General features: G+C 39.0%; 6 protein-coding genes across 6 annotated transcripts in view; 1 reads left to right on the plus strand and 5 right to left on the minus strand.

Moving 5' to 3' along the window:
* The window catches only part of LOC108574033, a 27,164-nt gene extending 25,564 nt beyond the window's left edge, over positions 1 to 1,600 (minus strand). Inside the window, exon 1 of the mRNA XM_017936534.1 lies at positions 553 to 1,600. Coding sequence (XP_017792023.1) covers positions 553 to 1,242 — 690 coding nt within the window. The 5' untranslated portion in view covers positions 1,243 to 1,600. The remainder of the gene's footprint in view (positions 1 to 552) is intronic.
* LOC108574010 (pseudouridine-metabolizing bifunctional protein C1861.05) overlaps positions 1 to 24,109 on the plus strand; it is a 54,432-nt gene extending 30,323 nt beyond the window's left edge. Inside the window, exons 6-9 of the mRNA XM_017936511.1 lie at positions 15,905 to 16,113; positions 16,985 to 17,184; positions 23,359 to 23,603; positions 23,687 to 24,109. Of these exons, the coding sequence (XP_017792000.1) occupies positions 15,905 to 16,113; positions 16,985 to 17,184; positions 23,359 to 23,603; positions 23,687 to 23,989 (957 nt within the window). The 3' untranslated portion in view covers positions 23,990 to 24,109. The remainder of the gene's footprint in view (positions 1 to 15,904; positions 16,114 to 16,984; positions 17,185 to 23,358; positions 23,604 to 23,686) is intronic.
* LOC108574039 lies at positions 17,564 to 18,694 on the minus strand. Its single transcript, XM_017936546.1, has 4 exons — positions 18,569 to 18,694; positions 18,419 to 18,485; positions 17,940 to 18,277; positions 17,564 to 17,868 (listed from the first exon to the last, which is right to left on the minus strand). The coding sequence occupies exons 1-4, from the start codon at positions 18,603 to 18,605 to the stop codon at positions 17,606 to 17,608; spliced, it is 705 nt and encodes a 234-aa protein (XP_017792035.1). The 5' UTR covers positions 18,606 to 18,694; the 3' UTR covers positions 17,564 to 17,605.
* On the minus strand, positions 19,523 to 20,311 carry LOC108574048. The gene is made up of 2 exons (XM_017936560.1): positions 20,035 to 20,311; positions 19,523 to 19,936 (listed from the first exon to the last, which is right to left on the minus strand). Exons 1-2 carry the CDS (start codon positions 20,309 to 20,311, stop codon positions 19,548 to 19,550), a joined length of 666 nt encoding a protein of 221 aa, XP_017792049.1. The 3' UTR covers positions 19,523 to 19,547.
* On the minus strand, positions 22,114 to 23,084 carry LOC108574058. Its single transcript, XM_017936571.1, has 2 exons — positions 22,829 to 23,084; positions 22,114 to 22,742 (listed from the first exon to the last, which is right to left on the minus strand). The coding sequence occupies exons 1-2, from the start codon at positions 22,962 to 22,964 to the stop codon at positions 22,240 to 22,242; spliced, it is 639 nt and encodes a 212-aa protein (XP_017792060.1). The 5' UTR covers positions 22,965 to 23,084; the 3' UTR covers positions 22,114 to 22,239.
* Position 24,110: 1 nt separating the features above from the next.
* On the minus strand, positions 24,111 to 25,818 carry LOC108574022 (deoxyribodipyrimidine photo-lyase-like; the record flags this gene model as incomplete). Its single annotated transcript, XM_017936522.1, is given in 6 exon segments — positions 24,111 to 24,247; positions 24,319 to 24,560; positions 24,622 to 25,175; positions 25,251 to 25,579; positions 25,652 to 25,770; positions 25,772 to 25,818. Coding segments are annotated over 6 exon segments (1,428 nt in total), but the record flags the coding sequence as incomplete, so codon positions are not given.
* Between the last annotated feature and the right edge of the window lie 1,488 nt (positions 25,819 to 27,306).

Raw genomic sequence — 27,306 nt, forward strand, 5'->3', positions numbered from 1 at the left:
TGTAACGGTGCAACAAAGGGTTAAAACTGCATTTTGCATCTAGAACCAGAAAAATTGCCAAGAACTTCTTTGTCACACAAACCAAAAAGAAACAGTAAAATTGTACACTAACGCAATACAGGATTAAAATAGTATCTTACATTTGGTACCAAAAAAATTCCCAAGCATCCTTCTTCCCACAAACCAAAAACAAAAGAAGCTCAAAAAACAATAAAATTGTACACCAATGCAATAGAGGGCCAAAACAGTATTTTGCATTTGGTACCACAAAAAGTTCCCAAGCACTCCTTCATCCCACAAACCAAAAAAAGGAAGCAACTAAAAACTCCAATTTAAAAAAACGAAACCTCAACTACATTTTGCACCTGGGACCACAAAAGTTCCCAAGCACTCCTTCACCCCACAAACCAAAAAGGAGCAACAACCGAAAACTGCAATTGAAAAGAAAAAAAGCTTGCATCTAGAACCAAAAAAATTTCCAAAGCATCCATCTTCTCACAAACGAAAAAAAGGAAGCAACAATCGAAGAAACAATGAAACATCACCACCAACCTGAAGTCGTTGTCTAAGCGTAGGCCTCAGTTCAGCCCTCATCCTCTCGAACCGGAAGACCCAGGCCACCCCGATCACAGCGTCACCGAACAGCAAAGCCAACAGCAGTACCCAATACGCGTTCAACAATCTAGCGCTCAATCTTCTCGCCGCTATGCAACCCAACAACTGCACCAACCCCAGTTGCGTAGCCAACGCCAGATACGCGTACAAGGCTGTCGGATCGAATGCGCGCGGTATACCTGGCACCAGGTATCTACGTGGATCACCGGTGAACAGTAATGTTCGCGAGACCGCGGCCGCGAAACCTAACGCGCTACCAAGCAGCACCAAATTACAGGTGTAGATCCAGAGCCGGTAATATCGCATCGCGACGTCCTGGCCACAGTCGGCGGCGCGTCTTTGGGACGTCACCGACGCCGCCGCCTCGTCGACGACGTACGACGCGTTACTCTCTCTTCTAGTCACTCCTTTCAGTATATTATTGTTATTATTATTGTTGTTGTTGTTAATAATAATATTGTTGTTGTTAGTGGTGGTTGTGATAGTTGTGTCGGTGGAGTGTCGATGCTCCTGACGATCGTCGAGGAGGAATAGAAATGGTGGCTTCGAGCTGAAGTCCTTGTTCGCTGTCTTTTGGCTCTGCGTCGACTGCGGGGTGACTGAACGTTGCAGCAGCATCACCGTCATTACTATCGTGCCTCCCTGGTACGCGTGTCCTTGTCGTTAAGGATTATACCCCGGGTAGAATGGAAGCAGAAGGTGTTTCTTGTGTGTACGTACGTGTGTAGATTTGTATTTCGGTTGGATAAAGAGTGTTGGCGTGTGTGTGTGTGTATGTGGTAGCCTCAGAGGAGAAATGTGTTGTGCACCGAGAGAAACGGCGTGTGTCACGCGAGCCACATTATACGCCCTGACAGCGACAGCCTGTTCCTCATTGCGCCTCCTAAGTTAGCTTCTTTTCTTTATAGTCTCTCCGCCGCACACTATCGAGATGATTCCTCTCTTCTGTGGGTGGAGTGTCTTTTTCTCTTCTCTCGGTCTTCGGTTCTTCTCGCTCGGATTGGAGAAGACGTCGACTGGGTCGAGTGGTTCCTGTGTAGAAGGAGAAATCGGTTGTTAGAGATGGGTCTTTGCTTGATGATATTTTTGTTTTAACGGGGTTACGGATGGTTGGAGGTATAAATGTGCAATGCTTAGTGAGTCGAAGGCGTTTGGAAGCGTTGAGACACTTGGTATGTTTGTGCAGAAAGAATTTTCTGATTTAAAGTACATTTCTTCGTAAGATTTAGTAATCGAGAAGCTAAAGTGACTAACTTCGTCAAATTAAATTTTGTTTACTTTAGTTATAAAGAGTCGAGCGTTAATTACGTGCTTCGACACTAAAATTGGACGAATTTGAAAAAGAGGAGCTGATCGTTTTGCCTTCCGAGTGGCTCAGTCCCAAAATTCCAGTCTGAATCGTTCCTCCTTGGATCTCAACGATTTTTCAACAGCTATTCAACTTTGCCTCACATTCAGAAGGTGTCCTAACACTTCTGAACGAGAGTACAGCTATCGAGTGTCGCAGGATTAATTGTTCAAAAGAAGACGCGAGAAAATTGGAGTATGACGAGCAACTTAACGTTGCATTGCTGTAAAAAAGGAGAACATTGTTCCTAGAGAAGTTGCCTGGAACTGCGAAGAACTTACCCGAGGAGCTTACAATTCGTCCATTCTATTTGTTCAAACTACTGTAGCAAAGATTGTAAATTGACGGAGAGATTCTGTTCTAAGATTTGGAATCGATAGGGAATCTAGGTAGATCCGGAGGATGGACGTGGTTACACGCTCGATAGTTTACAGCGTGCAGTATGTGTTCACTGGGTTAGGGGATTCTGTTGCCTCAGCGTTAATAGATTGATTAGGACCGGTTTGATTAGGGATTACTACATCCTGCCTCGACTATTGTCCGTCTGACTAATACCGTCTGTCGTTACTGAATCACTTTGGCGAAGGGTTCCTTGTGAGCGTTTTCTCCTGATTAGTATATTAGATCATCGCGTGAGTTCGTGACGAATTTTCTAATTCAACGTCCCCAACGAATCTTCAACCCTTTCGCTACGGCAGACTTCGGTACTTACTTTGATTCGGCGTTTAAAAATCTTGAAAAATGTGAGAATTTAAATTTATATATTTAACCCTTTCGCTAAGGCAGATTTTAATGCGTAATGTGGGTGAGTGGCGGTAATTTTTTAATTTCTTACTTTGGGCGTGCCGTTTTAAAATTTCGTTGATTAAATTAAGGTGGACGGCTTTAACAGTATGAAAAAGAATAAGTGACTCCTTATTTTGCAACTCTTTTCTATTTTTTTTTTTATTTTTCTGGTAAGATCGTTACGTCGTCGTTGTAGTATCTCCTTGGATTTTCGTTGAAATATCTTTTGCTTTCGGCGCGAAGCTGTGGGATGACATAATATTAACCCTTTGCACTCCGAGCATTTTTTGATAAGATTAATAGTGAAACTTCTGGAAAGCCAAAGTTTTGTCTTGAGAAAGAAAAAAGGATTTTTAGTGTTTACGAATTTATTTATTTGTAGTTCTTGTGTTAATTTGCATTATTTTGATAATATAAAAAAACGTCTGAATTGTTCATTTCTCCGAAGTAATTACGCGTGTCGCCATAAAAGCGCCATTGGAGTACAAAGGGTTAAGATTAAGACAGCCAGAGTTGAATATAAAATATTCTTTCTATTCCGATATGTTTAATGGAGAATTAATGGAAAACAAATTGAGGTATAGTTACTTCTTTATTTCAACAGAAGTCTCCGGACACTTGGAAAAAGCATTTTAACTTTCGGATGGCGGAAACTTAAACTTCTCTCGTTTCAACTGACATTCTCCTCTCCTTACTTTATCGACATATTTCTTATCTTAATCACAATGTATTTGTACAGTTTTACACAATACAATATGAACATAAAATGAAAAAACTGTGCTTTCGCTCGCGTACGAAGAAGATTTTAGTCTCGGGTCACATTTCACCCGCCATCCGCAGTTAATAACTTCTCCAACCTAAGTCTGCCTTCTTAATTGACCGACCAATTAAAAACTGATTAGTCGAATCATTGATCCGGAACGTGAACATAGGTACTTATAGGAGTGAACACCCTGACGCACACCATTATCAGTTGCGTCTCCAGACCCTGACGAAACGTCGGAATATAATTTCTTTTGGACACGGCTTACACCCGAAAGCCTGAAATAATACCAAAATCACCTCTCCACTGATTTTACCCAAACACCGAAGAAACTAACAAACAACTCCAATCTTCTGTCCTGAAAAATACCACATTTCCGTTAACTTCGCCATCAGAAAAACGACAGTCAGCTAAAGACTATTAAAGATTCTTTCTGTCGTTGCGAAATTAACGGGCGCTCGTTAGCCATCTCTCGATTCGAGGGTAAACGATCGAAAACAGGCAAATAGTTCCCAGCCCTTTGTTTCCCGCGTAAAAGACAATACGCTCCCCTGCACCAGAAAGAAAGAGAGAGAGATTCGTGTCAACGATGTAAAGCAATAAAGTTGGCCCGATAGGGGAACGATTTATCTCGTGCGGAATATCGGACGCTCGAACGTCACGGTTTCCCCCGGCATTCCGAGGCGGAGGAACGTCGAAAATTGATAAAAACATCGTGGCTAGGAAGTGTGCATCAATAAAGTCGCTGGTGAAAAAGGGGAGGCAATAAAGTTCGTCGATATAAAGCGTTGGCCGGTATTAGAGCCACGAAATGAAGGAATTAATTCTGAAATTGTCCAGGCAGTCGTCTCTGACGATGTAGGCCAACGATGCCACACGTACCTTTCTCCAAGATTCGTTACCTGTTTCTTCTTTTTTTAAGGAAGTCCGTGGAAAATTTGTAAATACAAGTTAGGAACCTAGGGACAATTTTGAGGGACCCAACGGGAATTGAACCCGGGACCTTCGGCTTAGCGCGCTACGCCAACCACTCCCTCTCTATTCTCCCGTGCTGGTTTCCTATTTTTTGGGTATGAAGGCCCCGATACTACACTCGGCCATCCTGAACTAACATTCGCCCTCGAATGTCCTCGGTGCAACACAACTCAACTCAACACTTTCGGGTACACTCCCTCCACAGTGGCACTCTCGGCCGAAACTCTGTTTCTCAACTCTTTTTGGGAGACATGTTTTCCTCTCACATGTTTTCATCTCACAGCGCCTGGCTTCGTGCAGCCGTAGATGCCTCCATCCCGGACGAGTCTCCATTTGTAGGAACCTAGGGAAAAATATTGAGGGACTCAACGGGAATCGAACCCGGCGCTACGCCAACCACTCTCTCCCTATTCTCCCTTCGAGGTTTCCTATTTGGGTATGGAGGCCCCGATACTACACAAGTGAAACGAAGTATGAGAGGGAGAGAGCGGTAGTGATAATAATTGAGAAGAGGGAATTGTGGTACAGTTGTACTAAATTTAACCCTTTTGCACTCGAAGTAGTGCTTCAAGCATGGACAATGTTTGACGTTGTAGTCAAAGTGAGCCTCTCAGACACACCAGAAATAAAAAGTTGTCTTTTGGATGTTGCTTGGGATTTTTGTTTTTTGGGATGAATTGTTTATTGTTGGGTGTGGAAATGAATTTTTTGTGACTTTTTAGTGGAATCGTGGTTTCATTTGGAAAGAATCAAAAGAGATCAGTTGTCGATGACTTTTTGACATTTTTCTGCTAGCTTGTGAATGCTGTCTTTGGCTTTGAATCTATTATGTGAAGACAGGCGGAAGGAAGTCATATCTGTGCTTAATACATGTATGTTATAAGCTGAAAAAAGTTGTCAGATTTATTTGTGAAAATGTCCAAAGAAAAAGTACAAAGGGTTAAAGAAAATCTACTATAGAATCCCAATAAACTGTATAAAGTGAAATAAAAATTTCTTCTGTCTTTTTCAACATTATCGCCTCGAAAGGTTTCTCCCCTTCAATTTCACGAAGAAAATCGAACTTTTCACTCTTATTCACAATATTTCCTCTCGAATACATAATTAATAACGCACATGCGTAACAAAATAAAGAAAAGTTCGACTTGCTGCAAGACTTCCCCAAGAAAAAGTCCAAAGAAAAACGTCAAAGGGTTGATAAAAATCTACTAAAGAATCACAATGGAGATAAAAATCACTTCTTCTGTCTTTTTCAACATTAACGCCTCGAAAGGTTTCTCTCCAGTCAGTTTCACGAAGAAAATCGAACTTTCAACTCTAACTTACAACATTTCCTTTCGAATAAATAATTAATTACACATGCAAGACTTCCCCGAAGAAAAAGTCCCACGAAAAACTGCAAAGGATAAAAGAAAATCTACTATAGAATCTCGATAAACTGTACAAACTGCAATAAACATCGTTTCCTCGGTGTTTTGCAACATGTACGCCACGAAAGGGTTCTCTCCAGTCAATTTCACGAAGGACACCCGTTATCTGATGCACAGAGAGCGTGAAAGAGATACGCGGGGAGTAATTATTAGCCAGCATCGTGATAGATCACGTTAGTGCGACTATGTACACTGTGAAACATCGTGAACAGGTCACTAGCGTGTGCTTGGCTAAATTGTATTTCTTTCTGACAGTTCTAGCGTGCAATAGGCAATTCTATTATCGATCCCTGTTGGCCAGCCAGTCGGTGTTGCGCCGCGGTGGCCGAGGAGCAGAGAGACGGCCGCGAAAGGCGATGGAAATACGAGAAGGAATCAACATTACTGCATGAATTATTGTAATCACGCTTGAAACATACGCTGGAACAACTGAGAAACGATCAGAATCTTTATTCTCGTTGAAATCTTGCCGAGTTACGCTCAAAAATCGCGGAGATTACGATAAAGGTACGAGAGATAAAATGATTGTGTTATGCAACACGTAATTAGGTCGCTATTTCAATTTTTTTTTAGTTATACTCTCTTCAAACGACTTGCACCAGTTCACGATCAAGAAAACTGTTTTTATTGCTTCGAATTTTGTGAGTAACCGAGGCTAACTTATTTGATTATTAAAAAATCGCGAGGTAAAGGGTGAAGCTTTTACAGATTGATGAATTCCGTACAGTATATTACTAAATAATGCAAAAACTATTTTTGTCGCTTTAAATTTTGTGAGTAACCGAGGTCAACTTACTTGATAATTAAAAAATCGCGAGATAAAGGGTTACACTTGTACAAACTGCGCTGTATAAATTAAAAAAACGAAGATTTCCATATAGCACACTACTGAATGCAGCAAAAACTCAAAAAGAAAACTACGTTTATCCCTTAAAAAATGTGCGAGCAACCAAAGCTACCTTATTTAACCATGAGAAAATCGCAAAGTAAAGGGTTAAACCCGCAAACAGTCCCAGAATTAAAAGTGACAAAAATACGTCCAGCTGGCCAGCAACAAAATTGCGAAAAATAACGACAAAGCCACGAAACTCTGCGCACGAGAGCGCAAACGATCACTTATAGCAGAGTAAAAATTGCAAGCACCTAGCGCTCTCCGGTGCTCTTCGAAACGACCCTTGTAGACGTATACACGGGGTATTCTCCGGGAGAACCACGAGGAAAGTCGATTTTTCATCGTTCACACGCCCGCTTTTTCAACGTCGAACGCCTGGACTTACTCTACAGGGAAGAATCGTGACGCAGATCGAGGAATTTTTCAAAGTCAACCAGAGGGATGACGATTCTCTCGTGCACCACCGAGCTCTGGTTATTTTTGCCGGAATCGAAGCTCGAGTTTCTTGTTAGAAAACCGGTTCGCGTCGAGCTTCGCCGGTTCGTTTGACTGGAACTAGAGGAAGCTGGGATGCGAAATATACACGAGGGACGAATATTTTTACACCTGAGAGCACACGGAACGAGAGATCTCTCGAACGAACTCGTATTAATCGCGTATTTATAGCTGAGATAGCGCACGACCGGTGACACACTTCGTTTTTCCCAATTTGTCATTATTTCTGGGTGAAACAGAGGGAGAAAGTGGACGATGCTTGCGAAATTAGGCGAGGAACCGTTGTAGATTTACTCGAAAGAAGCAATTAGAGTGGCCGTGAACTTGCAATTTCTACTAAATTTGATAAGAGACACTGTTTTTTTTTTTTCGTTTTAAATAAAAGGTTCCTCACACTCGGATCAAGTGAGAACGAAGTTCCGCAAGTTTCTTCACATTTCGCCGGGAAGAATTGCAAATGTACACTCAGGCGTGAGATTCAACTCGCGTAAACAGTGAAAGAATATCAAATTCAACGAAATTGCTTCTCTCCTGGTTAAACGTTCGCTAAATTTCAACTGGAACTCGTTGAACATTCTCGCACAATTTTTTACTCCTACCCTAAATTCCTTCTCTTCTACACGGGCAAACAAAGAGAATTCCGTGTCTTCTTCGCGAGTTAAGTTAGAGGTCTTATCAAGCTTACCCTGATAAGTCAAATTGCAAAAATGCAAAAGTTTCATCAAGAGTAGGAACCTACTTTGCCAATTGTAAAATCAAGATTTGCACCGAATTCATAAACATTCTCGCACAATTTTTCCGCTCCCCTCGTGAACGTTTCACACCTGAGAAGGTAGGAAGGTAGTTTGTTCTCTGGTCGGGTATAAAATGGCGGAACTTGGTTGTTCGATGATCGTTCAGAGGTACGAATTCATATTAACCAGATATTTATAGCTAGGATGACATATAAGGGGTGACATTTCGTACCCAGAGGAATCCTGTTAAATGTTCCTCGGGTATTTATGATTCTACCGGATAACCAACCCTCCTGTCCACGTTTTCCTACCTCTAAAGCCGACAGACCCGTCTTTCCGGCGGCCAGCCTTCTGAAGTATTCATCGTTGGCTCGCTTTCTCATTCAAAAGCCTGGCAAATATGGTAAACGTATGCACAGGGTGTCTCTTTTAATTCTTCTCACGTGATCACGTCGATTTTCTCTTTGAAACGAGAAACTTGTGTAAGTGTGTACTGTATCGCGGATGGAGGGAAATGGTAGATTGCATTTGGATTGCGTGTACTTTGTCAAACTGAACTGATTCAACCGCGGTCGCTATCTCCACAGGTGACGCTGTGGATAATTTGTTATCCAACGATGAAATGGAAAATCCAACGGGTTTACGAGGCCACGGTTTTCGGTTTACTCTAGGTCAGTGATGGCGGACCTATGACGCGTGTCAAAGGTGGCCACGCATCGACTTAACCCTAGTGCGTTCTTTCGTTCGACTGTACACTTGAGGGTTTTGGGTCTTTTCTGACCCAAAGGTCTCAGGTGTAACAATTTTTGTCACCAGCACGCCATGTGAACTTAGGTAATGAACTTTCGATGTAACGTTAAGGGAACATAAATTTGACAACGGCAAAAGTAATTAAAAAGATAAGAAGGCGATGGGTCAAAAGAGACCCGAAGACCGTACTAGGGTTAAGTCACCTCACAGCCGAAACCGAGCAGATCACAAATAATCGTCACATAGTCGTTCTAACTGTGACACGGCACCCGAGTTAAGCTAGGTTTTTTCACAATTGTGACACACCGAGCTGAAAAGGTTCGCCATCACTGCTCTAGGTGAACCGTGTTTTCACACCTTATTTATGCGCACCTCGTCACTCGAGGATTCTCGCTAGATTTCTTTCGGTGTATTGTTGAGAGAGAGATGATTTTATATACACTTCTTTTTTTTTCGGTTCTAATATATCCCGGGAGAGATTGGGATGAAATTTTTGCAAGTTTTTCAACGAGATCCTCCAGGGCAGAACTCATCAGCGATGATTAATATTCAACAGAGAGATTAGACTTCGTGCTTGACGTTTTCGACTCTCTCTCTCTGTCTGCGTTGGAGGGCTTCTGTATTATTTAGAGGGAAAGCTGCCTCGGTGTTTCTGGGAATCTGAACTTTTACGATTCAGGGAGAGCTTAGTGTGGATAAATGATTGTAATATGCAGCGAGAAGTTGGATTTAAGACGGTGAGGCTAATGGTGGAGAAGCTGTACTGGGAAAGTTAATGTTATTGGGGAAAATGGTGGTTATTTTGTTTGAATGCTGAGAATTTTCGATGAAATTGAGGGACTGTTGTTCTGTTGATATAGTTGGAGATTTGTTTAAAACAGCCTTGTTTAACGAGTGTCCCAGAAAGTACTCTTCAAGACCTATTTAAAGCGCCAGCAAGTCCTCGCAAGCGAAAATCAACAATAATTCTGAAATAAAATATACCGGGTGTCTTGAAAAATCTCGAACAAGGAGAAACATCGCAGAGATTACTACTCTTTGAGCTTCGAAACCTATTTAAAGCACGTCCAAGTCCTCGCAAGTGAAAATGAGTAATAATTCTAAAAAAAAATATACCAAGTGTCCCAAAAAATCCCCAAAAAAGAAACATCGCGGAGATTACTATTCCTTGAGCTTCGAAACCTATTTAAAGCACGTCTCAACAATAATTCCAAAAAAAAAAAGACACACCAAGTGTCCCAAAAACTCGAAACCAAAAGATCACCACTCTTCAACCCCTATTTACCAAACCTCCAACTTCTCACCACATAAAATCCCCACAAATTCCACAAGACACCCCAAGTGTCCCAAAAAATCGCGCTAAAAAATTACTCTTCCAAAAGTACACTCTTCCTACGCAAATTTGCACCGCTGTTCGCACACACAGTTGGGAATCACTGCATCCAGAGTTCTCTCGAGCTCGTGTCGGAATATATGTAGCTACGTGTGCATAGATAAACACATGGAGAAGAGAAGTGGATACGATACATGCATCCGTGCTTCAGAGTGCACACATGTCCAGGTGTACGTGGGCGTTTCTAAGTGCACGTCGGCATCTAAGAAAAGAAAGAGGGTAAACAGAGCGAGGAGGAGGACACGGGAGAGACGAGAAAATCTCGTCGTCGATAGATTCGCCAGGATCTCTAGTAGCAATAAAGCAGGGAAGAAGAAGGAGACAATGTTGCCGGGGTTGAACACTGTGCATCGTGTTGACTTATTCCGTGTGGCACTCGAGTGGGTGCATCGATGTTGTGCATACACAGGGTGAGATGGTGCATTGTAACGAAACACGGAAGAAAGTTAAGGGCCCATCGATCGTTTAAGCCCTCCGCGCGCGCTTGCTCCGATACCACTGTCCAGCCAAGTAGCCGAACAAAATCGGGAAACATTCTCGAGCAAGTGGTACGTCGGTGATTTGGGAAAAATCGTTCGAAACGGTGTAGAAACGACTGTACTTCTGAAAATTGAACATTTTCGAAGATCTTCGAAGATCGGAGATTGTCATACGAATCGTTCTACCATAAATAGTGTTTCGTACACAATTATCGGAAGGAGTGTGCTTTTCTGCGTTTCTTAACAACTGATCAAAGGTGAATTCGCGATGATTAATCGGTACAAGTGACCCTTCTGAAATTTCTCATATTTCCCAAGAGAAACTCGTCAAAACTGAAGGTTCTCGAAATCAGGGATTGTCATACGAATCGTTCTACCAATTATCAGAAGAATTGTGCTTTTCGACGATTCCTGCGAATTGATCAAAAGCGAATTCGTCACGATTTCTCGGTCCGAGTGATCCTTCGTCTGAAATTTCTCATTTGTCCTAAGAGTAACTCGTCAAAATTGAAGATTCTCGAAATCAGAGATTGTCGTACGAATCGTAAGTACAGTTTCGTACACAATTATCAGAAGAAATATGCTTTACCACCACCATATCCAAGATCTAGCGCCTCAAACTTCTCTAAAATTCTCGTCTACGAAGAAACTCTAGTTTCGCCCCACCAATTCTCCACACGAATCACCTAAGCATCCAAAAATTCCATCACAGGTTCACCGTCCTGGTCAACGTCCACCCAAGACGAAGTTCTGGGGAAGGCAGCAGTAAAATGTGTAAAACAAAGAAAAGGTGGCAACAATCGATCCCCAGGGCTGATTCCCCTTTTCTTTTCTTTCCACCCTCTGGTGTCGCGGAGAAAAGCAAGCAGGAAATCCCCTCTAAAACCTACCCAGAGAGGGTGAAGAGAGACCTGACCTTGTCCAGTGAATTAAACGACACCGCGGAGAGAGAAAAAGAGAGAGAGAGAGAGAGAGAGAAAAAGAGAGAGAGAGAGAACTAGTCGGTGCCTTTTTTTAATTAAAATTCTTTACACAGCCGTGTGTGTAACGAAGTAAAAGGAAAGAAAGAGGAGCGTAGAAAGCAGGAGCAGCAGCCTTTATATCCATCTTCCACCGTATATACGAGGGAGAGCTTTTAATTAGCTATCGGCGTGAATGTTCGTTATCGTTTGAAGGAGAGCAGAGAAGCTTCTCTCTCTCTCTCTCTCCTCTGGCAAGAGGGAAAACGATGAAACACAGAGGGACAAAAGGGGAAACTCGAGCGAGCTGAGGCTAGCCGGAGAGAGGGGCTGACGTTATGCAATCCTCCTGGCGACCTTCCTGAAGGAATTTATCGTCGCTTTATCACCGTCTCTGTTCTCTCTTTCATCCAACAAACGTGGATTTTCCTCTCGATGTCTACACACCACTCTCGCACGACCCCGCCTTCCTTCGTCACACTTTTCTCTCTCTCTCTACCTTCGATTGCACCCCTCGTTCTTCGTTAATCAAGCAAATTACAATCTACCGGAGAAGCTACACACATACACAATCTACGTTATATGTACATCTATACAGAACTTTGTCACTAGCATAGAATGTATTTTCCAACGGTGTATCGTCGTTCTCTTATCACAAACACGTGACACTTTCACGGTGTATCTACGAACGATCGAAGAATAATCTGAAAGGTAAAGAGGAGACGTTTCGAGAAGGTAGTCTGGTGAGGAAGAACTCGTTACTGACCTTTCTCTCCGTTGCAACTGCGATTGAGACACGTCTCAGTCACGGTACACCGTGGATCTTAACACCGTGCACATCGTGATAGTAGAAACGAGGATCGAGCGTGAAGAATTGGGCACGAACGTGCTGGTCACGTCACGTCTATAAGCATCGCGGAGACAGCTAGCCTCGTCGAGACTGTTGTCCTCGTCGTTCATACCAGCAGCGCTAGATCACGTCTTTTCCCTGGAATATTTCTTCCTGCAGCCCGACTGTCCACCACGATCATCCCTCCTCCCTCTCTCACACACCCGTCGTCTTTGTTGTACGTTTTGCCATCTTTTCTCTGTACACCTCCCTTCGGATTTTCAATTTCGGACACGCAGCTGTCGTACGCCTCCTCTTCTTCTTATCCTCGTCACCACTTCTCGCCTAAACTAGATATTCCCCTCGAAGCCGCGGTTGAAAACGGGAACAACACACTTTCGCCGAGTTTAAGCTTCCATTCGTGAGGGGAGAAAAAAAGTTCACCAATCTCTCCAGCGAGTAAAACACACTTCTCTACGAAGGATTCTTTTCTTTGTAATCCTTGGAAGAATTGTTAACACCACAGAACGGAACGACACTTGTCTTCGTTTTTCTTACTTTTCGAAAACTGTCTCCTCTCTCGCCACTGCGAGGGGGAAAAAAGGAAGACGTTCAGAGTTGTTCCCTCTAGCCACACTGTCGTGGAAGAGACGGATAAAACGCGGCTGGCATTCGAGAGGGGTGGGGGAGAAACTGAGTGAACCGAGTGTGTGTAAAATGTATATATAGAGAGAGAGAGTGAGAGAGAGAGAGAAAGAGGAGAGAGAATGAGTTCCTCGCGCACGGGGGTGGCTGTCAACAGCGCCCGAGGTAGGCAACCGGACTGACTCGCGCTGCACGGTGTCGGCGACAGACAGCGCGACCGCCGACGTGACAGAGATCGTCACCGGGTCCGGGTGCACCTAACAGGGATGGAACAAGAGAGAGAGAGAGAGTAGAGCGGAGTGGTGGCTGTGTTGAGAAAGGGTGGCGTTGGAGGGGAGCGATCGTCGACGGGGTTGGAGGAGACATGGTGGAAATCTGTGGTGAACCTCCCTTCTATCTCCTCCGCTGCCCGAGGGTGAGAGCTCCCGCTGTATCGAAGAGAGACGGTAGATCGAAGATCTGAGAGGAGAGACACGGGGTGAACGGAGAGGGGAGAGAGGGGAGTGTGAGCGTTGGTGGGGTGAAAGCTCGAGAGGGATGGAGAAGTGGAACGAGGGAAGGGGAATTGTGGTGGGGAGTGATGGTGGATCGAGGATGGGGAAACGTGAATTGTGGTAGGGAGAAAGCTCGGGAGAGATGGTAGATTGGGAATCTGCGAGAGGGGACGAAGAAACGTGAATTGAACAGAGAGAGGAATAACGGGGAAATGCGAGTGGTGGGGGGAAAGCTCGGGAGAGATGGCGGATCGAGAAGCTGAGAGAGGGGATGAAGAAACGTGAATTGAACGGAGAGAGGAATGGTAGGGAGAAAGCTCGAGAGAGATGGAATAGTGTACCGTGAATTAAAGAGAGGGGATGTAGAAACGTGAATTTAACAGAGAGAGGAACACCGACAGGAAGAAAGCTCGAGAGAGATGGTAGATTCAGAATCTAAGAGAGAGAGAGCAAAGGAACGTGAATTGAACAGGGAAAGGTACAGCGAGGGATGCAAACTTAATCCCCACCAAAGCTCGAGAGAGATGGAAAACAGATGACAACGAACGAAAGAGACAACGTATCAAACGTCTCTCTCTCTCTCTCTCTCTCTCTCTCTCGAGAAAGAGAAATAACTGGAATATCAGTGATAACCTAGAAAGCTAGAGAGAGACAGAAGAGTGCAAGTGAACTCTGATAGAGGAAAAGAAACGTTCTAACGCTGAAACAAGAGTGGCGGTGGTGTATTACACGTGGCAAGGATGAAGAGGAGAGTACAGAGTCGAGCATGGAAGAGATACGGAACCTCGGTTGAAAGGAGAATTTGAAAAGAGAAAGTTAGATACGATACCTAACGAAGTTGAAGAAAGTAAGGTATACACGTAGGAGGATACAGGAGGTTGGTCTGTTCGTGAAAAGATACGCGGGGGCTGACAAGGATAATTTTACGAAGAGTCGAGTGAGAAAGGTAAATCATACGATAAGAGGGAAAACGAAAGTGTACACTGTAGAGAGGAGTGCAGGGGATACGGAGAGATAAGGAGAGAGCCGTGACGGAGATGATTAAGAGACTCCTGGCTCCGATGGAGAAACGAGAGAGCGTTAAGAAAAAAAAGAGAGATCGTTAAAAGAAAAAAAAATCACCCAGTAGAGAGAGAGTGGTGAATAAACGTGCGTGGGCGTGTATAAAGATGATAATTAGCAGGGTTGTAGAGAAAAAGAGAAAAATCACGGGGTAGAGAGAGAGTGGTGAATAAACGTGCGTGGGCGTGTATAAAAATGATAATTAGCAGGGTTGTAAAAAGAGAAATTCTATAGAGAAAGAAAAATACACTGTCTCTGTGGGTGTAAGTACAGGGGTTGCTCCTTCAAATACGGAGTGTCAAGCCTTTCTGCTCGATAATTTCTCCAAGTACCTTCGAACGGGAATGCTTGTCTCTCTCCTGCAATTGAACGATCGCGCGCGACAAAATAAAGAAAAATAAGGGTTGCACCTGGAATGGAAGCGCAGAGCTCGTCGATGTGATCTCGTTGAAAAAGATTCTTTTCCCGCTTTTCACCCGTATTTATTCTTGGCATTGACGCGGGGAAAATTAATCCCTCGAACGTGATGTCCTCGAGACGCGGCACGTGTTATGGATATAGTCACGATCGACAACGGCTTTGCAGTCCGCCTACCTGTAAAATAATCGAAACCTCTACGTACAACCGGGTGGAGAAAAACATTTGCACAATTGTTTCTTTTTAACTTGACATTTAAATAGTGATCGATTTAAGCAGCAAGTGTATTATTAAACTATCCCCCGCTCTCTAGAAATACCTTCTTCTGGTTCTTTTTTTTTCGTCCATCGAGCTACGATGATTAATAAAACGCAACAGTTACTTAGCATTTAAACGAAACTTTCGAATTCATTTTGCGACACACTTATTCTCATTCCAATATCGCGAATAAATTTTCAAATTTCTTTCCGCAAGTATTACCGAGAATCTTCCTTTAAGAAAAAAATGTAAATTTGCATATTCGCGGTAATTTGCGATACGCAGAATTCTTTTTTCATTTTCGTGAAAATGATTACTCCTCGAGCTTGTACGGATTTGCTTCTTTTTTTTTTTTTTAACGCACTTTCGACACGTTTCCGATGAAAAGAGGTGAAAATTTGTAATGGGGAGAGACGAGAGGGAGAGAAAGAGTAGAATGTTCGTTTTGCGATCTTTACTTACCGGCTTTCATCGTAGAATTCGTAGACGATCGATCAATCGAGCCCGGGTGTATTCGAGGCGCGATTAGAGCGGCGCATCTTTTCCATACTCCGGATCAATAATCGACGTATTCTTTCAGAACGATGGTAGAATGTACGCTGGTAGAAGCAGAGAAAGTTGCGGCGGAGTCGGACGAAATATCGCCAATTCCTTGATCAGCCTTGGTCTGAATGCTACTCGGTTAATATCCGCCGTTGGTAACGACCAGCCTGGGAAAGCTATAATTAAAAGTCTAGGAGATGATGGTGGCCACACCGTCGAGCAGTTGTCAAATATGAATACTGCTAGGTACGCGTACACTTCTACCCGCCAATCTATCAATTGTACAATTCTAGATCGTCCACTTTGAACATCCAATTATCTATCTTAACAATTCATCTCTTTTCTTTCTTCTTTTTTACAATACTATAATTATTTGGATACGAGGTATCGGATACGCGACGTTAAAATGATCGTTACTTATACGTGGAACGCATAGATCGTAGGTTCGATTTTTTTTCTCTTTTATTCAGAACAGATTATACAGAGGTTTGATATGTATACATTGCCAAGACGTTTTAGTTACTTCAGGTATTGATATATTGGTTCAGCTTAGGTTCCCTTTCCAATCATTGAACGTTTGTTAAGATCTGAAAAGGTAATACTTTAGATGAATAACAGAGAAAGTTAATAGAGACAGCGAGATCTATAAAATTGATCCATATGAATTTACAGAGTTGAATTTTTATTACTCGTTTAAGACTTCTCTCTTATCTACAAAATGAAACAGATTTCTATGTTCGAGATGAGTTCGATTCAATGATTGGAAGTTTAATGTAGAGGCTCGAGGAGCTTCGTTCAAGGCACATTTACGAGGGTGCAGGATTGTTCTTGTGCAACGCTGAATCTGAAGACGGTGAAAGCTCGTCATCGGCACTGACGAGTATTGGTTTCTGTAGCGAATGGTGAATCGGGATAACCATTGACCCCGTGGATACCACTCGAGACCACTTGTCACCGATTTACAATTAGCTATTCTTTTGCAGTCTTCAAATTCGATCTTTCGCGCGTTTAGAAGAAACCTCTTTTCCTCCTTTCCGTTACGTGAGTAAACACACACACACGCGCACACGTACAACGAAATCTTTATAAATTTTTTTCTTTTTGTATTCGATTAAAGGTGTGCAGTGATCATAGACCACAGAGGCGACTGTCGTTTGTTAATCAGTGAGATGGATGTGCTCGCTAATATCAAGGCAGATGTAGTGAAGAAGCATAAATCGTACGTGGAGAACGCCAGTTTTATTATTCTCGATGGAAATCTACCGTTTGAGACGATTCGATACGTCTTGGACCTTGCAGCATCCTCAAAAATTCCAGGTAAGTGACATCTTTTTTTAATATACCTTCTTCCCTTTCCTGCTTTTTTTTCATTCTTTTTGCATTTATTTGTTGGAACGTTAATCTCACGTGGTGCCGATTGTACTATCAAAGTGTAGAACGATATATAATCTGATACAATGATTTTAATGTTTACGATATAAAATGATAATTACAGTGATAACAATCAAGATCTGTAATCTTTTAATTTTAATAATTCGTTGAACTTGTTAGTGCAAGTTTCCTTATAGTGACGCTGAGAATGTGCGCACGTAAACTCGCTTACGCTACAATGTCATGTAGTTAAAGTGACTTCGAAAGCAGATCTATAATTTTACTTCGTTATTAATACGACTAAAAGTAATTAAAAATCGGTCTGCGATCAAATTTTTCTTGAACACTATGGGGATATGGATATAAATTATATATATCCCCCTCTTTGTAATCCTTGATGAGTCTGTGGATTAGGCTGCATTTGCATCACTAAATTACGAGATTCTTTGCGCAATCGATAACCGGCCCTTGCATCTAGATACAAGAAGAATGCAGCAAACAAATGGAACATGAATGAGATAACTGCTAAGGCATAAGACCATGACAAATGGTTAAAGTTGGGATACATTAACCAATCTCTACGCCAACATTGTCCTCCAAATATTGATACTGCTAGGAACAATACTGTGCCTGAAATTTAAACATCATGAATATACTTTTTTGTATTACTTTAATGTTCTTCTGGGAAAATGTTCATTTACCTGCTATAGCACAACACAAGAAAGCAGATGCTGAGAGGAGCCATTCATAATTTAATACAAACTTCAAAGGCCAACGGACTAAGGTCAATGCAATCACAACTTGTGCAAAGAATGAGAGTAAAAGGGCAAGTGTGACAAATGTTTGCACCACCATCAACCATCCTGGTAGTAACCATTCTCGAATAACGTAATATTCTTCTGAGAAAATGTGATGACATCCATCAAATTGTTTGTCAAATTGATAATACGGATATCTAAATTGTTCAAAACAATATTCCCATAGTCCCATATGCTTGAAACTGCTAAATGTCTCTCTATAAGATTCAATCCAGTAGGGGCTAAAATTAAATTGAACAATTAGAGTACACTTATAAAAACAATGAATATCTATGAAGAATATTAAATTAGAGATATTCAGTAGTATTTGAAGAGTTACACTTTCTCACAAATTTTCGTTATATGACAAGTTTTATTATTACCTTGTAAATGCCATGACCAGTAATAAACCTGCAATATATGTAATTACTCCACCAAACACTACCGCGTCTAAAAAGCATAAATAAAATGTTAACAGAGGTTAAGAAGAATACTTTTGCAACAATACAGCTCTAAACAATGACATCGCTTACTTGACGCGCGATGATATTCTTGTTTATCGACAGACATATCGATTTACTTATTGCTGTTGTAAAGATTACTGATCTACCTCAACAAAACCTTTGTTTATTAACTCCAAAAATACTTTCTTTCTCGTAAATTTGCCACACCTTTCATCGTTTCAGTACTGCCAACAATATAATTTATTTGACATGCTACAAGTTGGCTCTCTGTAAGACAAAACAGAGGTTCTCAAACAGCTCGTGTTCTAAATAAACAAACGCTTAAATTGTTTGACATGATTATCGTTTTAAACCCAATTCTTTTTTTAGTGAATGAAAATGGGATTACGTACTTAGAAATAATAATTATTTTGAACATTTCATTTCATTTTTATTGAAGTAAAGATATATTACAAAAACTGATGCATTGTGCTCAATTAAGAACAATTTCTTCGAAGTTAATATTTACGGACGGATAATTAAATTATTACTTATCGTTACATTAGTATTATCGTGTATGTAAATTGCAAGTCTTTGCAAATTTTGTTATACATGTAAATTTATCACTGGCAGTGGATGTTTGCATTGTAAAATTTATACAATATTTAACAATCTACCTAAAATATTTTTTATTCGACATAATTGAGATTGTTCCTCCTTTGCTAAAATAATTGATTTTAAATATATCTCCATAAACTCTGACTTCATGTATGGCTTAAAATACCTTTGCTTTATGCACTCTTTTTAATTCTCATGAATATTGATATACAACAAAACAACAATAAAATGAGTATACAGAGAGCTCTCTGTACTACATATCCTACATATCCTGTATGTATAAAACGTACAAAAATACAAATCTTGTTTCATAACATACTTTGTACTAAAAGTAATAGAAATCTTGCCTTATATTCTACCATTATTAAAAACTACCTAATACATGGACGGAATATTACAAAATTTTGGTACTAAAATGTTGTGTGCAAGTCTTATAATAAAGATACTCTACTCATGTACGAGATTCAAGCTGGAATCTTGTTTGAGATTCTTTCAAATACTCTCGTTTTTTACGTTGAACATTTGCTTCAACAAGGAATAATGCACCTGTTATGATAGTCAGTACACTACCCACAGCTGCCATTCCAAAGGACCAACCAAAGAAATTATTTGTATGTCCTGGCATCCAACCTTGAGTATTTCCCAAACAGGCAAATATGATTACTGCCAATGCACCACTTATGCCACCAAGAAGCATTAGCCCTCCAATTGTCATAATAAGTTGTACATAACGTTTTTGTTCTGGATCACAGCATAGGGTGAACAGTAATATCAATGCAAACGAAACAAGGCTCAGTAGGAAGCATAGAGTAAAGAAAAACTGTGTTGCTATCATAAATGCTGTAACAAAAATTCAAACATTAATGAATAAAAGAAACTAATGTGTCATATCAATAAATCCATGAGCACTCTGATGAAGATAAAAAAGAGAAACTTACGAGGTAGAAGAAAACCACGAATGTCAGAATATCCTGCAGTGAAAGGATCATAGACCCATCTACAGCCAACGAAAAACCGTTTCGGAGCGTCCATTTCTTGAGGATTTGGCAATGATCTAAAGCAATGCGTCCACAGCCCTAATTTGTCAAGTTTCGCGCCAGTGATACGATAATCACTAACTAACCATGCTGGTGTACCGAATGCAACGCAAACACACACGAAAGCAACGATAAAGACACCAACACCAGCATTGCCGGAAAAGCTTCTTTTCTTCATCGTGAAAAATCGTCTCGTGAACGATGGAAATCACGACGTAGAATAGTGCGTACGACAAACAATCTGAATCCACTGATCCAGTAAAGATCCCACGGTATTAACCACACCCAAACACGTTATGTTGTGTGGTGACCATGTAGCGTACCGTCTAACCTAACCTTGTAAAACCGTGAGTATCTCACGAGTACAAACTAGCAGTTATTACAAGAAGAGGGTTCTCAATGTATGATTAAAATACCAAACATGTTAATAATATTTAAAAAATTTTAATAAAACACCTTTTTTCATTATCGAATATAAAATTTAAATATAACACGTTACTCGTTAATGTTAGTACTGCTAAAAGTTAACGACATTATTAATGGTCTAAACGTATTATTAAGCAATCGTTTAACTAACAATTTTATAAACTTTTGTATTCTTACAGTCTTGAAAAATTTATATCGATTAAATATTTAATAATAATTTATTTCTGGCACTGCAAGATAACGTGTGAAGTCTTCAAATGGGAAACGCTGTCTATTTAAAAGTTTTTATGCAAATTTCCATTGTAACGACATTGCATCATTGACGTTTTATCTGAATTATTTGTATAATGTTGAATGCTTGGATTGTGAATAAGACGGAAATCCTGAAACGTATTTTGCATTACTAAAAGCATCTCTTTTCAAACATCGAGATCTTTCAATAATTTAAATGTATGCAATTTACAAATTGAATATTAAAGAAAATTAAGTTGAAAAATAGATCTCTAAAATATTTAAAAAATCTCTAAATAATTCAATCTGCTCAATTTTGTATACTTATTTAATCCACACCCATTATCTTTAGTTAAGATTCTCAGAAACGTTACTTATTCCGCTATTTCGCTTATGATTCATTGAGGTGCAATTCACATGACTTAGTATATTAAAGTAGCGCCCTAATTATGTCATTAGAAGAGTAAAAAATGCAGTGAAAAAGATGAATCATAATAAGATCAAAATTCATCATTTGTCATATGCATGTCTATTGGTTAACTAATGTTTTTGCACTTTTGCAATGTTATTAAATTTTAGAGGATGATACGAAACCGATAGTCACACGTTTTCCAGGTGTGATCGATATAGAACGCGAAATTGTAGAAGTCGCTGATTAAAATAGGAACTAAACTGGGTCAACGACTCACACCTGACGTCGATCTTCGTGCACGCAATCTTAGTCGTAACTCACGTTGAATTATTTCCTCCGATAGTAAAATGGAACACGACTTGACCGTGTTTACTCTTTACAATTTAATTATTTTTCTGTAACAATTTCGTAGATAATACACCGTTTATTAATTACGCATGTATCTTTGTCAAGAAATAATTTTACAGAAAGACAATGTAAATAAGGAAAAAGTGAGAGAATTTTGAACAAGTTACTTTATTTCTTTAACTTTTCATACAATTTTCTGATATAAAAGATTACAACAAATATATAACATTTGTTCATATTAAGGCCATGCTAGTTATTTTACTAGTTATTTACAGACTCTTAGTCTTCTCATAAAATCTCTTATTTCTTTGGACGGATTCGTTAGCGTTAATTATTCTACAAAACAAGAGATACACAATTGTTTGTGTTAAACATTTTCATTACAAGGATATATAAAATACTTTCTTCAATATTATCATCTCCTACCTCCATGAAAAATACATAAAAAATTATTGCATTTATAAGTTAAAAAGGATGGTTGTGTATAATGTAAATAATACTTATGTAAATAATGAATATAAATATTAAAGTATACAATGAGAGTTGTCAAAAAGTTTGTGTGTAGCTTACAAAAAAATAAATCTACATAAAATATATTTAAACTCGCAAAGGAGCTGTGTGCAGATCTTCAATATTGCAAATAATTTATCATACATTTATTTTCCTGGTTAATGAATACTATGCTTAGTTTAGATAGTTGTGTGTGTCTTTTGTTCTTCATTTAATATTCTGTCTAGTTTCTTTCTATGCCTACGGCCTTCAATCAGAAAGAGTGCACCTGCTATGATCAAAATAAAGCTTCCTATTACAGCTAATGCATAAGACCAGCTAATGTCATTATGTTCCCAGTTAGGCATCCAATCTCTACTATCACCTCGTGCACCAAATATTATAACAGCTATGATGCCACATATTCCACCTAGTACCAGGTTTCCACCAGTTGTCCACAGGAGCAACTGATATTTGTCATGATGTTGTGAGCAACATGTATATAATACAGTTAAGAAACCTCCTATCAATAATAAAGTCAGGCATAATGTGAAAAAGAATTGTGTTGCAACAAAAAAGTCTGGCAGAAGGATGTCATGAATTATGTAATATTCTTCTTCAAACACCCACCAACAACCATAAAACTTAGTGTCATACAAATGATGTGGATGTTCAAATCCTTGGAAACACACCTGCCATAATCCTATAATAACAAATAATGATATCACAAGATGTAAAATTTAAATAATTTTTTCCTCACTGTTATAGAAGTATTTTAAATCAAATTACCGATCTTAATAAATTTTGGATTTTCCAATTTTCCGTCTGTTTCTAGCCAATTGGGTGTGGTGAATGCTATCACAATTAAAGTAAATGCAATTGCTGTGCATATAACAGCAGCTTTTCCGTTCCGAGTTTTACCCATTATGTACTGTTTAATGTTCTATTTAATGATATCACAAATAATTGTTTTCCACTTTATTGTTTACGAATAATAAAGTATTGTTTTCTTGTTCGGTGCAGCGTGTGGTTATGTTGTAATATGTACACGCGCACACACACACGACACACAAAAACGTGTTTTCAATGAAATAAAGCTTCACTAGACGTCGAACTCACGCGACAAATTTTTAGTGCTCAGTAGCGCGCCACGTTGCTGAAAATGCATTTAATCATTCTGGCGGCGTCATTTAAATAGTATTGAAAGATTAAATTAATATACTAAGAAATTCGACTAATGTATTAAATAGTTATATTATAACAGTTTGTGTGTACATATGCATATTTTAAATATAAAGAATTTAAAATTTTGATTTTAGTTTGGTATGAACCTACGGATACGTTAAAGGCAACAACACTATTTGAAGCAAAAGGACAATGGCAAAATGTTTTGCACTTTATATCTCCAAATAAAAATGAACTGGCAGTCATTGGAAAATATTTTGGCATACCAGTACCTGACAATGAATTAGCGATGGACATAGAAATAGTGAAAGCAATTGCAGAACAACTAGCTGAATTTATACCAGTGGTTATAAGTACATTAGGATCAGAAGGAGTATTGGTAAATATATGTATATTAATTGTAACAAGCATGAAAAAGTACAAATATAACATTCGATTAACAACTAATACTGCTCTTTATAGGTCGTTCGTAAAGCCTTGGGAAATGATCCTTTTTATGATAAAGAAGGTAAATTGGTTGCTCATACTGTGATCAATTCTCGTTTATATCCGCCTCTATCTCATATTTCCGACGATTCAAATGAAACATTAAGCGTAAGCGGTTGTGGCGACTGTCTTACTGCTGGAATAATTTATGGGATTCATAAAAATTTCGATGAAACTACTTGTCTTTCTTTGGCTCTAAAAGCAGCCTCACTTTCTTTAGTTTCATTAGACGCGGTTCCTGCTTCACTTTCATCATTATGCAATGATATAAAATGTTGACGATCGTTGACAATTATTAGGAATAATAAGCATCGACAAAAATACTTTGTACTTTATATGGAAAACTTTTTAAAATGGAATAAATAAATGTTTGGAATTATAATAATGTTCAACACTTTTTTTTCCCCCATTTTTTCACAAATTCGGCAATGTTAAATTTTCTTTTACATCCTTCATAATTCATGTATCTTATTTTTCCAAATATTTCCCTTTCTCTCCAACCCTGATCATGTACACCGCATATAGACCACATACAACCTAAGAAAATAAATAGTCATTGCTTTAAAGTAAAAAAACAGTCATTGTAAAAATATAGATATGGAACTGACCTACATAACCATTAGGATCACAACCATCTATACTGTACTTATTATTTAAATAATTGGCCCACTTCAAAGCAACTTCAGGTGTTTCAGTCCATTCTAATATTTTCTTTGCCCAATACATTCTTAAGAATCCATGCATCTTTCCTATTGCAACCATTTGATATTGACATGCATTCCATAAATCATCATGAGTCTCAGAGTCTTCTAATTGATTTAAAGAATATATGTATTTCCTCTTATCCTTTCTGAATGTAATAAGTTATTAATAAATTGTGCACACTATTTATAATAAATAGGACATATTACCTATGTTTATTCAATGTTTCTATTGCCCAAGGGTGAGCTCCTTCAACAAGATCATATTTTTCATTATAGAAACAGAAATTATCACTAAGTTCTCTCCTAATAATAGCCTCTTCCATAAATGATTCAACTGATTTTGGATACAATTTCCTATATTCTTTTATTTCCAAAACAGAACGTTGTATTGATATCATGCCAAAGTGAAACCAAGGTGATAAATCACTGATAGTATTTAATAAAGGATTATTGCGTTTATCTGCATACATTTTCAAACGATTTTGTAAAAAACAATCTAATTCTTTGATACCATTTTTGTATCCTGGCCTAGCCCATGTAATTTCATTTATTGATGTATCGTCTGCTTGTACATTTTGCAAAGCTATTTCCCAATTGTTATTTTCAAACTTTTCTTTTGTTAAGTACGGGTGTTTTATAACAGGTGGAAATTCTGTTAAGAATTCCTCCAGTTTTGTATTTATTTTAGTTCTGATTGTTCTGGCAGCATATTCCTGTTTTGATGATGCATACCAACAAGGTACAATATTATGAGCATCAACCTATTTTAATAAAATGTCTTTTCATATATCAAAAGATTACTTATTACCTAAATCATTAATTAAAATTGTATTTACTTGACAAATAGGAATATCTTTAGGAAGATTCTTTTGTACATTATCAATCCACGACATAGGTAATTTTAATGGATAAAAATCAGTAATCACAGCTCCCATTTTATATGTTTTTATAAATTTAAGTACACTCAAATTTGGTTCACCATGTAAAAGATGAAAATGTATACTTAATTTTTTACATTCTTCTTCAATCTCCATTAATCCCTTTAGAAGAAATTTATAATACCTTGTAGAAGCATTGAGAAAGCTTGGCATTATACAAAAACATATATGAAGTGGTAAACTATGTTTTAAGGCAGTTTTTTGGGCAAAAAGCAAAGCCCAATTATCTAAAATTGTTAAAATTGTTTAAAATATTAAAAGCATTTTTAAAGCTGTGTATTAAATATATCTATATGTACCTTCTACTCTAATATCACGAAACATCCAATATAGAATTCCCTTACATTCTGTTTTAACATCATTTAAATTATTTAAAAGTCGAATGCGTTTTTTGTTAAAATTAAATGTCACGATGGATTAAAAGATCGAATACTTTTCTACGCTTCGACGGACTCAACTCATCCATATTCTCTTTATAAAAATTTACACCATATAACGATAAACTAATAATTATGTAAGATCGTAATAACACTTTTTAAACTAAACAAGTTGTGATTATTAAGTCATACTGCGCAATACTATTGTTTTACGTCTTAAAGTACACAAAGTATAGTTGTAATTTGTCTAACATTTATCTATCAAAACGCAGTTGGTTTAGAATTAAAAACGCGCCAATCTGTAGCCATATCTAATATTCTAGCGAAATTATCTGATTGGTTATTGCTATAAATCAGCTGAGTTATGTTGAACAAAGTTTTTTGTAGAGTTGGTTATCAAATGCAGTGTAGATAAATTCAAGGCAATCGCAAATCATATTGGTACACATATCATTCAGTATTAAAGTAAAATACAACACAAAAGGGTGGGTAAGAAAATTATTAAACAACATATATACATATACACGGAATTCACAAGAATTTATTTTAACATTTCAAGACATAATATACATACGACACATTTCTTACATATGCAATCGTATTAACGTGCCATTTTTCTCCGATAACTTTTCGATATGATTGGAATATTAATCATAATGGTACGTTGAGTTACATACATTACACAACTATCTTAATACATACTATTATACGATCATAACAAGATGGAAAAAAAAATATGCACCGAACGCAGCGCAAAATCTTGCTAATAAGATAAAATATATAGGTTACCTATTAATTGTAACATTATCTTCGCTCGCGCATATATCTATCACCGGACAACTCGAAACAAACCCAGCTTTACCACACTGTGTGTGAACCTATCGTCGAACGTGTAAAACGTGTAGAAACCGACCACTCTATTCAACAGAAGTAAACAGCGTGCTATGACATGCACTCACACAACGCAGAAACGCGGTGCATTTCAGACGGGCAATGACGAAGCGTGGTGGAGGGGTTAGAACCAATAGAAGCAAGCTTTATAGAGTCACGTGGTCCACGACGCAGTGTAACCACGAGCAAGGATAAAACTACCGTCAACAGAGACGAACGAAACACAGAGAAAGAGAGAAAGCTAAGTTTGTTCCCCGTTGAATCGAAAGAGTAAGAAAGAACGATAGGTAGAGAAAGACAGTCGCATTGCACAGTGGTAAAAGAAAAGAGACGAATAGACAGAGAACGACAGAACGATAGAGATCGTCGTAAGAGAGTAAAGGATATCGAACGACTAACGAGAGAGAAAGAGAAGAGGAGAAAAGATAAAGGTAGAGTGAGAGAATAGGAAAAGGAGCGGAGAGAGGGACGAACGATAGAACAAGCGGACAAGCAGGCAGACGGACCTGTCCGACTCACAACTCGCGATCTCGTGGCTGCGTTTCAGCTGCTGTCCTGTGCCGCTGTCCACCAGGCACATTCGAGCATCAGAGGCGCGCAGAATAGCAGTAGATTCGGTTCGGTGTAGTAGAGAAAAAGAGAGAGAAAAAGACGTACATATATATATATACATATATATATTAATA

The sequence above is a fragment of the Habropoda laboriosa genome, unplaced genomic scaffold (assembly GCF_001263275.1).
Source record: "Habropoda laboriosa isolate 0110345459 unplaced genomic scaffold, ASM126327v1 scaffold20, whole genome shotgun sequence".
In the NCBI taxonomy this organism is placed as follows: Eukaryota; Metazoa; Arthropoda; class Insecta; order Hymenoptera; family Apidae; genus Habropoda; species Habropoda laboriosa.

Bases quoted from the DNA above. Each gene is read 5' to 3' on its own strand.
- LOC108574039 (XM_017936546.1), bottom strand. From the start codon at position 18,605: ATGTCTGTCGATAAACAAGAATATCATCGCGCGTCAA. The intron at 18,486-18,568 runs GTAAGCGATGTC...TATGCTTTTTAG, and splicing joins AGAATATCATCGCGCGTCAA to ACGCGGTAGTGTTTGGTGGA. The intron at 18,278-18,418 runs GTAATAATAAAA...ATTTAATTTTAG, and splicing joins CTGGTCATGGCATTTACAAG to CCCCTACTGGATTGAATCTT.
- LOC108574048 (XM_017936560.1), bottom strand. From the start codon at position 20,311: ATGAAGAAAAGAAGCTTTTCCGGCAATGCTGGTGTTGGTGTCTTTATC. The intron at 19,937-20,034 runs GTAAGTTTCTCT...TTTTTGTTACAG, and splicing joins TCGTGGTTTTCTTCTACCTC to CATTTATGATAGCAACACAG.
- LOC108574058 (XM_017936571.1), bottom strand. From the start codon at position 22,964: ATGGGTAAAACTCGGAACGGAAAAGCTGCTGTTATATGCACAGCAATT. The intron at 22,743-22,828 runs GTAATTTGATTT...TTGTTATTATAG, and splicing joins TCCAAAATTTATTAAGATCG to GATTATGGCAGGTGTGTTTC.